At 37.9% G+C, this 16,295-nt stretch overlaps 3 protein-coding genes across 3 annotated transcripts; 1 reads left to right on the plus strand and 2 right to left on the minus strand.

Annotated features, from left to right (window-relative positions):
• The first annotated feature begins 2,273 nt into the window (after window positions 1-2,273).
• On the plus strand, window positions 2,274-9,761 carry LOC122071561 (very-long-chain aldehyde decarbonylase GL1-9-like). The gene is made up of 2 exons (XM_042635932.1): window positions 2,274-3,350; window positions 8,779-9,761. The coding sequence occupies exons 1-2, from the start codon at window positions 3,120-3,122 to the stop codon at window positions 9,319-9,321; spliced, it is 774 nt and encodes a 257-aa protein (XP_042491866.1). The 5' UTR covers window positions 2,274-3,119; the 3' UTR covers window positions 9,322-9,761.
• An 84-nt stretch (window positions 9,762-9,845) lies between these two features.
• On the minus strand, window positions 9,846-12,020 carry LOC122071559 (alkane hydroxylase MAH1-like). The gene is given in 4 exon segments (XM_042635931.1): window positions 9,846-10,161; window positions 10,164-10,332; window positions 10,334-11,277; window positions 11,279-12,020. Coding segments are annotated over 4 exon segments (1,599 nt in total). The 5' UTR covers window positions 11,636-12,020; the 3' UTR covers window positions 9,846-10,032.
• Window positions 12,021-12,508: 488 nt separating this feature from the next.
• Window positions 12,509-13,282, minus strand: LOC122071562 (uncharacterized protein At5g64816-like). Its single transcript, XM_042635933.1, has one exon. It carries the CDS (start codon window positions 12,945-12,947, stop codon window positions 12,561-12,563), a length of 387 nt encoding a protein of 128 aa, XP_042491867.1. The 5' UTR covers window positions 12,948-13,282; the 3' UTR covers window positions 12,509-12,560.
• Between the last annotated feature and the right edge of the window lie 3,013 nt (window positions 13,283-16,295).

A 16,295-nucleotide genomic window follows, 5' to 3' on the forward strand; every position in this document is an offset into this window, starting at 1 on the left:
CAACCTAACCCTCCATGTGAAGGCAGGATTCAATCCCAAGACTTGACAATAACAATATAGTTGACCAGAAGGTTTCGGGTCTCTTCTGATTTCTAAATATATGGTGACCAGAGAGAAGTGTAATTCATATTGAACAGCTTCAGCTTGATAGATAGTCCATGGCCAATTGTAATCGCTCTCTGGTATAGTTGACCAATCTAGAGAGAAGTGTAATCCATATTGAACAGCTTCAGCTTGATATTTTAGTCCTCCAATGCCTACTATTTTCGACATGTGGGAGCCTCTGGCATCGGATACGTCCTTTTTATGAGGTTAAATTAATGCATAGACAAAAGATGTGCTATCACATACATCAAACATCATACTTTATTAGGATTGAAGGTGTTATGCGAATGTAAAAAAATGAAAATCAAGACTACTAGAGGGGTGCACCAACAGTGGATGTACCATAAGAATGCTGGGACATATATGTGATGCATATCGAGACATGGAAGAATACATGATTGAATTAAATTTTGAAATTTAACATACGACTAGAATTGCCACAGCATCAAATTTTTGAAAGTTCTGAAAGATCACATTCCATTGAATATTTTATTGGACATGAAAGCAAACACCATTTTTCAAGGGTTTCCACCGGCATTAAGGAACACCATTGCAGAGTAGTCCTCCCTTCTCATTCCATGGATGGAATCACTTTCCTAAGCATTTCCATCCTCCTCTTGAGATTGACGGATCATGAAACCATTCTCTGATAAACAAGGGATTGGGGATGAAACCTTTGAAGAAGAGGGACTGGATAGAGTTCGCCATGAAATAAACTCTCCATTTTACCATCAACCCAGTTGGATCGATGCCAGACGAGGTAGATCAAATTGCTACATATTTCCTGGGAATGGTGGTTAGATAAAATATTGTTACAATTTTGTTTGGAGCCTACTTTCTTCTTGTTTTTTTATTTTTGGTCAACTAGCCTACTTGCTTATGAACACAAGAGCTTATATCACAAAATATTGAGTTGGATGTTCTCTATGAAAATCTATGAACCTTTTGAAAATCCATACCTCATCATTTATTTTTATGAAAGGAATGTAATTTTTTTCTTTTAGTTACATTAAAAAATTAATTGCTAAAATATTTATTCAGTAAGAGTATATTCCTTTATCTAAAAGTGGATAATTAAGTGTCAGAGGGGCCTATGAACCTCTGACAAATGCATGAAGCTGCTTCACTGTTTATTTGCATGAATTTCTTTAATTTATTTTGGTATAGGATCTCCATTTAGGTGAATTCATGATCCAGTTGATAGCAGATATCTGTCATGTGATGATTCTAGTCTCCAGTGGGGCTCAAATTTTATGGACAGATTAAACCCATGTGTCCCTACTCATATGTTAATACAAAACAAACCATAAAAGAATTCAATATTATAGATAATGCATGAGACTTAACTTTCCCCTTTTATAAATATTATTAAACTTTTACATATGTAATTAAAAATTTCCAATATAGAGAAGATGAGTATCTTAAAATTTGCCCAACTAACATGTCCATTCATAGTAATACTTTAAACCTTGTTCAAGACTACATTTTTAAGATAATGACAATGCACCAAATGTGATTTGGAGTGCATGCTCAAGTGCTATCAACCATCTGATGTGTTTAGAGAGGATCCAACTTTAGTAAACAAAGTATTAGAGGGTGGGAAGTACTTATGGATTAATTAGATCCCTTCAACTAATTTAATTTTTTGTCTTAAAAATAAATAAATAAATAACTCCTCCAATTTTAGGAATCATATACCTTCAACTTCAAATTTTCTTTGTTCTAACTTCAACTACTCATCCATCTTTTACATGGGATTCAACTTCTTGTCTCTTTTGGGGACCATAATATGTTGATTATACATCCCTATAAAATATGTAACAAAGACAATAATACATATAGGGTCAGCCCTTTTTTTCCTCTTTAGCCTAAGCTTAGGACCATTGACTCAACACCCTTTTTATATTAAGGTCGGCTACATGAACTATTATGAAATCATGTTGGAATCAATGCCAGACTAATACCCAAACCCTCTCTCTCTCTCTCTCTCTTTTGTCTCAACATTCATAAAATGATCTTACTACTCAAAAAAGAAATACTCATAAAATGATTTCATATCTGAGAAAATAATTTTCATTGACAAACATGGCCACAGGGACGACCAAGGCGAAGAAGGAAATACAAAAAAGAAAAATTGTAGAGAGAGAGAGAGAGAGAGAGAGAGAGAGAGAGAGAGAGAGAGAGAGAGAGAGGAAAAGTAAAGACGAGAAAGTGGAAAATGGAGATGAGACAAGTATTTGGAGACTTGGAAAACTAAAGACTCAAGGAAGGGGAATGAGAAGAATATAGCATCTCTGTGAACTGTAAAAAACAGGGACGAAGGTTCTTTAGAAATACCCTTTCAATAATCTCTTCTTCATTCTATTTAAAAATCATATCTTTATCATCTGTTTTTTTAGAAGAAGTTAGTAATTTACAGGGAAAAATCGCTGTTACTGTTTTGTCTTTTGGGAATTTGGGGTGTCTCATTCCAGACTTGCGTCACTGGATATTTTACTTTCGAATTCTTCCTTTGTTTCCATAAACTCTCTCCTAAACCAACGGAAAAAACCGCCCCCTGTTAAGGAACCCACGAAATTTCAAAGATGGAAAAATTTTTAGATGGTTCAAAGATGGAAAATTTTCCATTCAATCTGAGTCTTTAATGTGGCCTAGATCTGAGTCTTTCCATTTTTTATGTCTGAAATCCCATTTTTGGGTTTTTAGACATTCTTATTGAGCCGGAGATCTGTAAGTTACAACTCGATTTTGGGAGAAATCGCGTCCAAAATGCAAATTTGAGGAAAAAATTGGTCTGGGTTCTTGGTGGTTGTTTGACTTATTGCTTTTTTTTTTTTCTGAAGGTTTTCCTTTGTTTTGGGCTAATCAATTACGCCCATTGATTTATTTCAGATCGTAAATTACAATGTATTCTCGAGTTTTTGTTTTTCTCTGAAACTCCGCCGTTTATTAAATTTTTCCTTTTGAAGGAGGGGGGGAAGGGGATTCTGTTGCTTGTTTCCATTTTCTCAAAGATGGTTTTCTGGGAAGGTTATTTGAGTGATGAAGCGATGGGCACCTTCGCACCAATCGTAATTTATTGGGTCTACGCTGGATTTTATCAGCTATTACCACCTTTGGATCATTACCGTTTGCATACCAGAAAAGAGGAAGAAGAGAAGAACTTGGTGCCCTTGTCAAAAGTAATTAAGGGCGTTTTGCTGCAACAACTCGTTCAAGCCACCGTTGCCCACGCACTCTTCTTGGTAAGTACATGAACTCACTTCAGTAATTATGTTCATGTTTTCTTCTTACTTGACAACTTCAAATATTTCTTGACATGAGAAATTGGAATTCTGATGCATTTTTAGTTAGAGAATAACCATTTGATTTGTTTCCCTAAAAATATACAAGGCTAGGACCTTAACCTTTCTACCGAAAAATGAAAAAAAGAGGATCTTTAACTAAGAAGAGAAGTCCATTTTGGGGTGCTTTGACCTAAAACAACTTTGTTCACTCCTTTTCTTCAAAACCCATACACAGAATCTTAATTCTATACTGAAGCAAAATTTAATTAAATCTAAAATTCTGGAGTGTGGGAGATGCCAACTGGTCTCTAATGGGTAGGGCATAATGCAGTGAGCTGATGTACATGGCTCTTTAAGTCCCGAAAACACAGGAAATAGCATAAAGCCAATGAAACTGAAAAATCACAGATGCAGGAAAATCTTTACCTCATCATTCTGTTTCCAATTTATAGGGTTCTGGCTGATTCCAATTCAAACTGAATTCGATGTAGTGTTGTGTGAGTGTGAGTGTGTGTGTGCATATACGTGTACTTGTTTGGTTCCAAAGATGAAATTATTTAGTATGCCAACGTGTCATTGGGTCATCAGACTGTAAGACTCATGTGAGACTCACAAAATTATTGTCCATATACCATCTAGTAATAGATTAATATCAGTCCGATGACTCCGGTCTAACATCACCATGTATTAGAACAATGCTTTGAAAATAATTTGAAAAAGCCAACTGTAATCCCTAAAAAGTGCAAGGACTGGACCTTAACCTGGGTCAGAATCACTGGAGTGTTGTTTCTTTGCAATAGCATGGAGGATGGAATTGTTTGAAATTAAATAAAGGGAGAAAGAACGCTACCCGTTTAGTGTTCTCTATGCCCAGACACAACGCCCTGTTTTCAGGGGGCAGGGGTGTCTTTTCATAGTCCCTGAAAACAGGATGCTGTCTCTGGGCGTAGAGAACGCAGATGGGTAGCATTCCTTCTCTCTTAAATAAAACATGAGATTAAGAAGAAGAGAAGTCCTTTCTGTGTGAAGAGACCTGCTATTTATCTCTTGTCTGGGTAAGCTTTGACCTAAAACGATTTAGTTCATTCCTTTTCTCCAAAGCCAATTCACAGAATCTAAATTCTACACCGAAACAGAATTTATTTGAATCTGAATTTTATTGATATAATTAAACTTCCTAATATGATAGAACTATCTAAATAGGAATGCAATTAATCTTGTAGAACTAACTTAGTTTTTAGGGATTTTGGTATAGGAGTTGTTTGTCCTTCCTTTGGCTTCAGATTGAGTTTTGACATGACATAATGACAGTGTGTTCTATAATGAAACAAAGAATTTATTTAAATCTTGGGGAGAGGGTTCCCTCCGATGCCTATTTTCTGATGCGGGCGTCTGAGGCTTCCCCCTTTCGAATCTTCCAATAGGGAGGGGTTTTTTTGACATTTTACTCCTTTTTTTCTTTTGATAAGAGAGACATTTCACCGTTCTTCCCCCTAAATCTAGAGTTTAAAAATTGACACAGTGTGGTTTTTCTTGATTACCCACTGAAATATTGGCTGCCCCTGGCTGTTGGAACCTGGTAGGAACCTCTTAGAAGTTCAACTCTTTCCTTTGTTCACGCAGATCAGTGGTTTCAATCTTGAGACCTGTCCCTGCTGCCTTTTGGTCTGGTTGCTGTTGGACTTGTAAAAATTTAAGCAGCATGAGTTCATCAAGAGGTGGAACCTTCTGGCCCATTTTGAAAAGGTGAATCCCTAGGAGCTATTGGCGTTTTTGGTTCCTCCCATCTAGTTGTGTTCATGTAAATGACAGAGTCTGTAGAAGTTTCTTCTAGTTTCATTCATGACGGTACTTATCTGGACTATTAGTGACACTCAGTCCAATGTGATCTCAACATCCTGCTGCCATGGTTTCTCAATTTCTGTTTTTTCAGAAAGAGGAAAATTAGTGAATGGCTGCTTCTTGATGGTCAAATGGATTATGGATTTAAATCTCCTGCTTCTAAATTATACTAGAAGTGATGCTTAGTTGTGCAGAAATAAAAATGCATTTGGTTGCTTTCCTAAAGGTTGTGGGAGGAGAAACTTGGACATGCACATGTTTGGTTGCATAATGGGAGAAAAGAAATTTAAGTCAAAGGATAGATTGAGCTTTGAGAAAAATAAAGACTCTGAATCAACCCATGAGCCTCTATCTAGTTAAAGCCACCTACACGAAGGAACTCAAAATAAGTAAAAAGAACAACCCCATGAACATCTTGAACAGGTGATCCATCCTGATAGAGTCACTTCTCTTTACTTTTCTTCTTTCTTTTTTTTTTTTTTTTTTTTTTTTTTTTTTGGGGGGGGGGGGGGGGGGGGGTGGGTGGGGGGGATTGGGTAGCCAATCACCTAGGGGTTTGTCATTCTATGATGATAGGTTGGGTGTTCAAGGGGTTAAGCAATCAATCCAATCTGTTGAGATATTGGTATTGGAATCCTCTTTGAAGTTCTAAAAAAATTCCAGAAATCTTTACATTCCTAATAATGCTAGTTGGAGTGGAGATTTTATTCATCAAAATCCTTTTGTTCCTCTTTGACCAAAGAGATCAACTACTGTCATGTGGAAATTCTTAAACATTGCTCCCTAAAAGTATCACCAGTCCACATTGAGAAGATATCCTGATCAATACATGGGAAGATCTAAGCAGGATCCAGTAGTAGAATAAAGTGCTGGCATATTTTCTGAGCCATCAGATGATGAATAAATAATTCGTCAATTGGCCTTCAATCACATTTGTACTTCTCCTAGGATGTTGAAATATTTTAATTCCCTATTGCCTATTTTCCTCATCTCACCCCCCCCCCCCAAAAAAAAAAGAAGAAGAAGAAAATAGAAAAAGCTCTTCACTCTTGGAAATATTCCAGTTAAAGATAGATGCAGTGGTTGATAATGATCAAAGTTGTTTGCATGTGTGTGTTCCCACTCTTTCCTTTTCCACCCTTGTGTTGCTGCTCAGGCGTTAAATTTTCTATTATGTCAATTATGAATTATATGTCTCACATTGGGAAATCTGTCCACGAGAGGATATACCATCTCGTGGAGGTGTTATGATGTCTCAGAAGTCAACCAGGTTTATAAGGTTGAAACAAGAAACTTTCAAAGGAAAACTTGGTTTATCCATTAATGCATTGAGGGGATAGATATGGGGTCTGTATATGTATGAATATACGCATGTATTTATAGTAAACACAATTTCTAGGCTAAGATCTGAATAGCTTGTGGAATGGTTCATGAGGAGCATATATTTTCATAATTAATTTCTTAAGTTCATCCTTGTTATGTCTAATAATCATAGAGCAAATGACTTTTGAGTTTCGGATTCATAATCACCAACTCTCCCTAGGTTTGAGAAAATTTATATAATCAGGTGGAAGAAAAACATGAAATAGTGCAGGGAATCCCCTTATCTTCATTTGTAATAGGAAGTTCATTAACATCCCACTCACGAATAATCGGCAACTTGGATCCTAGCCCTCCAGGCAGCTCTGTTAGATGCCATATTACGGTGAAGACTCAAATCCTTGGCTAGGGAATCCATGCTCTATCATTTTAGATTGTAAAATTCAGGATATCATGATTTAGGACTGGGTCTTATGCAACTTTTTGACTAGTTACTAATCCATATGACATGGAAGTCTTGAACTAGATCTCTTTAGGGTTCAAGCCAAGATTCTCCTCTAGTTTGTGTAGTCCCTTGATAGGCTACATCAAGATGCATTGTGAAGGATGCAAATGAATGGGCCAAGTTTGTCGCCTTTATAAATTGAAAGAACTGTTAGTGGTCCCATAGAAATGTATGGCAAAGGAACCAATTGACACTACCAAGTGACATGTATGCTTGGTAAAATCAAATTTTACATATCCTAAATATGTAGTTTTATTTCTAACCCACAAAGATGATCAGGAGCTGGGTTGGAATCTGTTTCCGACATTTTAATTCTACGCAGTCAATGGTGTCTTGGATAAAATGGAAACCCTGTCCTTTTTTGTTGTATGCGACTGTGTTTAAGTGAATTTGGTCATATACTTGAAAGAGTAATTCCTGTTTAGGTCAAATGTGATGCTTTACAAATCTTTTTTCTTTATTGGTGCAAATGCTGTACAGATTATTAGAATATTATAGTTACATTGTTTCATATCATAATTGGGCTTGAATGATGACACCATAGTAACATAATTTCATTCCAATAAAATAGAGCAAGGGTGGATCCTTAGAATGGCTTACAAGTGTCTTAATCTTAATTCCACAAATGATGCTCTTGCTTTTACTTTGATAGATTCTTGAAAACATTTATCTTGACTGGACCTTAATTTGTATATTGCCCCATCTTACTAAAGAGTGTTCTTGTACAAGTTATTCTCATACAAAACTCAAGAAAGCCTAATCCGAGTACTTGGTTCCTGTAGTAACTACCACCAAAATTTATTTTCGCAGACATTATTCAGTTGCTTTCTTTCATTTCTCAGGAAGCTTCTATTTCTGGCCTCTGTTGCTACCTCCCAACGTCTGGGCTGAAAGTTGATATCTAATACCACATTTTTCCCCCTTTCAATTGAAACAGTGACCAACTAAACTCTTCCTTCACCACATTAAAGGCCACTTTGTCCATGACAATCCTACTGTTGCTTTCCTCCCAGAATATTCAGAAGCCTCCATAGTAGAATGCTTTTAATGTTTGATGGGTCCACGAACCCAAACTACTCATTTCTTGTCGCCTCTGGCAAGGGCACAAAGAAATCAAATGAATGGTTGGTTCGATGCCCCTCTGCCCACCATAAAATAAATGACTAAAAGCTTCAGTGATATTTCCACCTCGAACATCTTGCACAATTGCAGGATCTGAAAACTTGATGTTGAAAATGGTTAGGAACACAAAGATCTTGGTTTTATCAATTGTCCCAGCATTTACAAAAGGAAGCCTAGTGGGTGGCCCCATTTTCTAGCTGAAGCTTAAGAGTCACACTGCTTTGACAGAACAAGTAGAAAAAACTCACCCACAAATGTTTTGTACGTCTCTCTCATCCATCTTTTTCCTGGGAAAAACCTCTTCTGCTCATCCAAGAAATCTGATGGACTATGAAGCCATCTGCCAAGTTGTAAACATGGGTGAAATATTTGAATTCATATTGTTCTACAGGATTGCATCAGACCTGTTTTATTAACATTTACTTTCTCTTGTACACTTAGAGATGTAAGAGTTGGGATTCAATCCTCGTGCATGTGTGCTATTTGTGAATACATTCTGATGAGTATCTTTGTTTTTCTTTTTGGGGAACTCCTTTTTTTCTGAGATGGATAATTTCCACTATTTGATAGTTACTGTTCTTTTGGTTTGTGATGCAGTTGACCTCAAAGCCGAGTTCATATGGGGTCACTGTTCAGCCATCGCTCCTTGTTCAACTTGTGCAGATCTTTGTTGCAATGCTGGTCATGGATGCATGGCAGTACTTTGTACATCGATACATGCACCATAACAAGTTTCTCTACCGCACCATTCACTCGCAACATCATAGGTTGGTTGTCCCTTATGCAATTGGAGCCCTTTACAACCACCCACTTGAAGGTCTCCTGCTCGACACTTTTGGAGGTGCCCTCTCCTTTCTAGTATCAGGAATGACTGCACGGACTGCTGTGATCTTCTTCTGCTTTGCTGTTATCAAAACTGTTGATGATCATTGTGGGCTCTGGCTACCTGGAAACATCTTCCATCTTATCTTCCAGAATAATACTGCTTACCATGATATTCACCATCAACTCCAAGGTTTAAAGTATAATTATTCTCAGCCATTCTTTCCCATTTGGGATAAACTTCTTGGTACCCACATGCCTTACAATCTAATAAGGCGACCTGAAGGAGGTTTTGAAGCAAGGGCAGTGAAAGACTAGTGCAAATAATTGACCGGTGTAAACATTTCAGAAACTGTGGTGGGAGCTGGTAAATTTCTTCTGCTTGACCCAATACCAGAAACAGAAAAGCTGAACCAAGATTTGAGGTAGTACAAGTATCAACTGTTATGCGGCTTAGAATTTTGGCAGGAATTGGTGTTGGTAATAGGAATTCAGTTAGTTCATTCCCTTGCATTAGACAGTCTTCTTGTGAAGTGTGTATGAGAGTGCTTCACCAGACTACCTATGGATGTGTGTGTGTACCTTTGAGCTGTTTTGTGTAGTATATTGTTTATGTTGCAGATCTTCATGTAGTGGTAGATGTATTTAATGTTGGATTTCTATTTGTTGTGTCATGTGTGCATCAAACCATGATTGTGCTTCGCAACGGATATTGTTATCAAAGGTTACTGACTAATAGTAATTGGTCTCTGTCCCAACAGGAGAGCAGAATCAAGCTTAAGTATCATCACTACTAACCCAAAACACAGAGGAACATTCTGATTGTTTACTGATGCTAATCTTTTAGTTTAGGACTTACTCTCTCTCCATCCATGGTGAGGGGAGAATCTCCTCATCCACCCTATCTGACCATCTGGTTAAGAGATTCTCTCTTCACTGGGTGAAGGAAAACTTAATACTAAACTGAAAACAAGTTTGGTATTTGAGAGAGATAAGTCAAGCCCTTTTTCTCACTAAAATTGATTTAGTTCATGGAGTCATGGACTTATTGGTCATAGTTACATTCCCCTCTCTCTCTCTGAGTCTGACCATTAACCCATGCTTCATGAAGAGCATCACTGAATTCCTAGGCAATACAGGGTGGTCTTCTAAGACCTCAGAACATGGAAATTGCAAAGCACAGAAGCTGCAACGGCCTTCATTTGAGCGAAAGCTATTTCTTTGCCAAGACAAGTTCGAGGTCCAGCATTGAAGGCCAGGAACTTGCAGGGATGTTCAATTTTCAGCTCTCCTCTGCTTGTAATCCATCTTTCTGGCTTGAATTCCTCAGTCTTCTCCCCAGATCCAATCCATCCTTCCAATGGCATATATTGAGTACACCACCATCATCCCTGGCTTCACAACATGACCACTTGGAAGGACCATTTCATGCTCCACACCCTTTTGATCTAATGGAAGTGGTGGGTACAGCCTCAGTGAGTCACATAGGGAAGCATGTAAATAAACCAGTCGACTTAGAAAATCACTCTCAAATGCCTCCATCTTTACTTTATCGTTGTAATCTTTCTGCAACTTTGATCTAATCTCCTCCAGGATCTTCATCTCCACTTTGGGGTTTTTAGACACTAACCAGAAGAACCATGTGAGGGCTGCACTATTGGTGTCTCTTCCTGCAATGAATAAGTTCAGTGTGGCATCTCTCAGGAACTTGTCATTCCTGTTTTCTTCAAGCTCTGACTCTATGTAACAAGTTAATAAATCACTTCCTATCGGGGCCCTCTCTTTTTCATCAATATCACTGCATTTCCTCAGCTCCACCCTTCTGTTTGAAATGCAATGAGCTATAAAGTTGTCTATGGTTACCCTGGCCTCAGCTAGCTTCCTCTCCTTCCCCATCTTCAACCTTCTCATCAACTTCCAGACCGTCCAAGGCACAAGATACCTATTAAAAATCACTTCCTGCGCCTCATCCACTGCTCTCCCAAATGGGCTAGCCTCAGATCTCAGTGAATGAGACTCAACACCAAAAACCAGGGCACAAGCACTATCAAACGTGAACCTTAGCAACAGATCCTGCAAGTCCAAAACTTCACCTTTCCGAGCTATACTAGCCAAGATGGGCATGAGCTTCTTCTCCACCATCTCACCACTAGTCTTTACCAGATGCCGGCGAAACACTGGGGCGTTCAAATGGGTATGAGCCAATTGCCTCTGCCATCTCCATGACTCAAAGTCTGCGTTAAAGATTCCACCCCCAAGAAGATCAAACATCTCAAGAGTATTCAGATCCTTTAGGGAAGTTTGTGAAGTTGGTAATCAATATGTGTTGAATGTTATCAGGGTTGCAGGTAAGGAGGATGTCCCTAGTGATAAACCATGGTCCATTGATCACCAAAGTGCCACCATTGTTCCTAAGGATGTGGGTGAACCAGAAATGTAAGCGATTCAAGTTGAGGAGAAGGGAAGGTGGAGTTCCAGCTATGGGCCAGTTCACTAGGAAACCAGTTTTGTGAGTGAGAAACAAGATGACCAAGAAGTAAGCCAAGACTAACAAGATCTCAACAAGAAGACCTAGGAAACTCAGTAAATCCATGGTTGGCTTTGGATGGATTTTGTTTCTTAGGAGGGTCATCTATCTATATACTTATTTACAAGTTCAAATTGTCTTTAGTTCGTTTGCTCAAGCATCCAAGTTCCGGGTGGCAGTGTTCCTGTAATGCTTAATTCGTGGAAGAAAGAGAGCAAAAGACCTATAAATTGGTAATGGAGTTAAACAAGTCCCAATAACATTCTGATACTTGTGATCATGCGTCACCTTGCATGCATTTCTATGTCCACTTGGATAAGATGCAGGTATGAGCATGAGTGACTACGTAGATAACCAGGGGAGGCAGAAGAGGTTGCAGGGCCGGGGTTAAAATGGGCTGGCACAATCGAGAACCAGTGTGGTCTGGCATGGCTGATTTTTTTGGAAGTCCTGAGTCTCCGGACATGGGAATTCAACAGTTTAAACTTCTAAGAGAAGAAGAGGTTTGATCCTTGTACCTGTTGTGGGGATGCAAACAATCGAAAAATTACCATTTGTATCTGCATCCGATTGGCTCTCAAATGGATTTAGACAGTTTTCAAAAACCCATTTTTCTGAATTAGAATTCCTTAAACGGATACAACAACATAGCCTTTAGGTAACTAAAAACATGTTCTCAAAATTTTTTTTTACATTAAATTTTTGTAATATACCATGAATTAATAAGGTATTTTAATTCATGGCCCTGCTTGGTGGTGGAGAGTAAAACAACAGAAAACAGTTGAGCCGTTAAGTCCGAGATGGGGAGCTGATGTACTGGGCGATGCAGTGCACAAGACGGGCGAGAAGGTGAAGGCCCTGAAGAAGAGCATCACTGAAGCAGAAAGACGCCCCAGTGACTTCTATTTATAACCTGTGTTTAATGGAACCAAATTCATTTTTTTGTTTTTCAGATGCAAAGAAGATGAGAACCCCAAATCACAAAACCAAAAGCAATCGATTCTTCTAAGAGGGAATACAAAGAAGGATTCTAAGAAGAATAAGAAGAAGAAAGCTTGAGACATTCGTTCTGGCATTTGCGAAGGCAAACGTCGTTCCAATTGGGGATTTGGTGTTGATTAACGCAGACAGTACGAGCACAGGCGTCAATGCAGGCGCCAATCTGAGAGACACTGCATACGGTAACGCAGGTATCAGGAGTTGGATCCTTGGAGACTGCACCCACCTTCTTCAGCATCCTCTTCGATGTACAAACCCTCTCGCAGACGAAATTTTCGTCGGAGCTATTCTCCCTTCCACGGCCACGACCACCCTTGAGCCTCTGCTCTTCCGCACGCCTTCTTTTCATCCTTATAGCTTGCCCTGCAACGACAGCCGGGATCGCAGCACCCAACAGTGACCACCATACATCCACCATTGCAGTCAATCCCCTGAAGCTCTCTTCTTGAAGCTTATTGCTTCTGTAAACCACCACTTACGATGACAAATGCGGATCCTCAGAAGCACAGATTGATATGACATCGAGAAACCCTAAAACAACAAAATCCGTTTGCATCTGAAGCACAGATTGATTTAACATCGACAAACCCTAGAAGAATAAAATTCGTCTGCAAGTTGTGATATGGCTTTAACCCAAAACTCTATAATCTCAAAACCAGACACATCAACCCTAACTTGACAAAAATTAGGGTTTAATTACAGAGAAAAACAAAAGAAGAATAAAGGTAAAAAGAAAAGGAGCTGCAAATGATTTCTATTTCGTAGTTTACCGGGTAAGAGCGCGGGTTTAAAGGTGGAAGCTAGAGTCAATCAGTTGATTAGTGGACTAACCGTCACGGTTTAAGGTATCGGATCCATTAGTCGTCAATCCGATACAAGCCTTGAACTTCTACTTCAAGGTTGAGCACAATGGTTTCAAGTATCGATATCGTATGTATCAACCATATCGTATTAGTATTAGTTGAGATCGATCTCGAATCCTTGATCGATTCAGATCAGTTATCCATATCGTATAAGGGGTAAAACAATAAAAAATTGTAATTTAAAAAAAAACAAGGCAAAATTGATCGACACTCATCGATTCAATTCAGATAGGTATCAACAGTATTGATACCAATACCGTTCCCTATATCCATGGTTGAGCTTAAGCACATAACAACAAACCATTGAGGATAGTCTCTCCATTTATTTATCAGTACATTATAAATTAGATGTTTACTGTTTATCCTTTCCGTTAAATTTAAGGTTAGAATCTTTTATAGTAATTTAATACAATTTCCAACCATTTTCCTACTTATTTAAAATTAATCAATTTATTAGTATTTATGCTCATTTTGAAACTAAATATTTTCCATATTTGAACATATGGTGATGATTTACGTTGATTACTATAATCCTCTTTGTATTTTAAGGGTACAAACAAAAGAATGGGGGGATGGCCTGTATTCCAATTTTCAGGTGAGTATATACTATATCCAAATAGTTTGGATTAAACCAAATCGATATGCCTAACAATCAGACTTGGCCCCGCTAGGCAAAATAAGATTCCATTTGACCCCACTGAAGCAACAACCAAGGTCCTACTAATGGCCCAAAAAGAATTCTATTGGCCCAACCATTCTAATTTTATCCATCTGTAAGTTAGTTGGGGGTCTTGGCCTCAGAAAACGTGTGGTTTTGAGTTCAACTTCTCTTAATTTTTTACTATTTTTGGTATAAGTTGAATGGTTTTCATTCAATCCTAGTATGATTTGTTTCATATGATTGTGAGGTCAATATAGGTCTATGGGATTAGTCAAGCCCCAAAGGCCTAGATACCTGTCATTAGCAAAAAAAAAAACATATATACATACCAAGCTTGATATGACAAAAATAATCTTTCTCATGCATGCAACTTTTTGATGAGTTTGTTTATTGGTAACTAAGATTATGATCATTAAAATTATTCTGCAGTCATAAGAATAGCTTAAAACATTTATCCAATATATAGATATACATGTCAACACATGTAAGTAGAGGAATAGAGTACTTTTATCTGAACTATAGGTAAATTGAAGTTGTGACGGACAAGCTCAAACACCAAATAAGGCATTAAGAACATGAAAAAACATGAGGAAACTTACAAAATTGATAGAGTTGACTCGTGTCACCGATCATTCTCCTTAAAAAATTAGGATTATGGGAGTTGATCAGAATGCATTGACCGGTGATCCAATGTTGACAGCCACATCTTGATCTGATGCATTACCCCAAGCGGTAATAGATATATATCTGCATGCCAACATTGTATCAACAGTCAATGCGTTCTCGGCTCCCAATTAATATTGATTTCATCCACTTCGATTGATCAACAACTATCACAAAACCACCACCATAGCTCTAGGATTAACCCTCCACTATCTCCTCTTCCTCTATCGATGGGCACCACCTATGTTCAAATCAATTAGTAAATTTGTCCGGCTTATAAATAGATAGTACACGGTGCAAGGGGTAAGCCCGACAGGTGCTCGATCAGTCCAACCAGTTTAAAAGCCCTACTCGGCCTGACATGTTTAGCCTGACCATTTATATGTATATTTTGATTTTTGATTTTTGATTTTTTGATTTTATAGAATAGAGTATATATTGATATTTTTATCAATTATTGAATGTAAGCAAGTGCAATATCTTTTCTAAATTATTGATGATTTACTAAAATATATTAAATATCTTAAATTTAAGACAATTAAGAACCGTTTAAGGCCCATTTGAAGTTTTATTGGTATATTACCCCATTTTAGGCTCGATTATACTCTGTTTTGTGTGACCTATGATTGGATTCTTATATTATGATTAACTCCACCTGTTAGGTAAAACATATCCTTCCCCTTCCCAAGTTCATCAGAGGATTATAAAAAGCATATAAACATGTGTACTCTTCATTTTTGTGGTTATTTGCAGGGGATGAAGTTTTCCTTCACCATCAGAGAAGAAATTCTTTCACCATTGGTCATATGGCATTATGTATACCATGATTAACTCTCATCCCTAGGATAAAAAACACCCTTTCCCTTCCCATGTTTATCAAAGAATAAAAAAAAACATATGAGACTGCATACTCTACGTTATACTCATAATTACTTTCCCAACCGTTATATTACTTAGACCCACCAAAACTTTTTTCTTCAGATTTTTTATTTTTGGATACTTTTTATTTTTTCAGTTATGGATAAAGGATTAAGCTTTCCTTCATGGCAGAGAATGAAACTTGGTTTCACCATTTGTTGACGATTTGACTTTGTAATTGGACTCTTTTACCATAATTAACTCCCAACCATAGATCTCCCATGCTAATCAAAGGATCAGATCTCTATGACAAAGAGACTCTATTGTCACCAAGAAGAATATAATTAAACTCGTCCATTCTAGAATTACTTAGTGCACTAATATGTATTGTACATCCACATGATATTCTTGTGGTGATTTTCAATATAATATTTCCTTCAACTGTTGGATGCTAATATTTTGATCAAGTGTTCCCCAACTTATTAAGATCGGATCCCATATAACATTTAGGGTAAAGAAAAAATAGAGATCGGATCCTTTCCTGAACCATAACCTATTGCAACAATCTCACATCATTCAAGGGGTGTAGGGCCAGATTGAGATCGTTTATAGCGCTACAGGGCATGTAGCCCACATCCAACAACCAGGAATGCCTTGGGTTGCGTGTCTCAACTTTCCTGATCGTTGGATGTGTGCCACATGCCCTGTAACGTTACAGAGG

The sequence above is a fragment of the Macadamia integrifolia genome, unplaced genomic scaffold, assembly GCF_013358625.1.
Source record: "Macadamia integrifolia cultivar HAES 741 unplaced genomic scaffold, SCU_Mint_v3 scaffold_267A, whole genome shotgun sequence".
In the NCBI taxonomy this organism is placed as follows: Eukaryota; Viridiplantae; Streptophyta; class Magnoliopsida; order Proteales; family Proteaceae; genus Macadamia; species Macadamia integrifolia.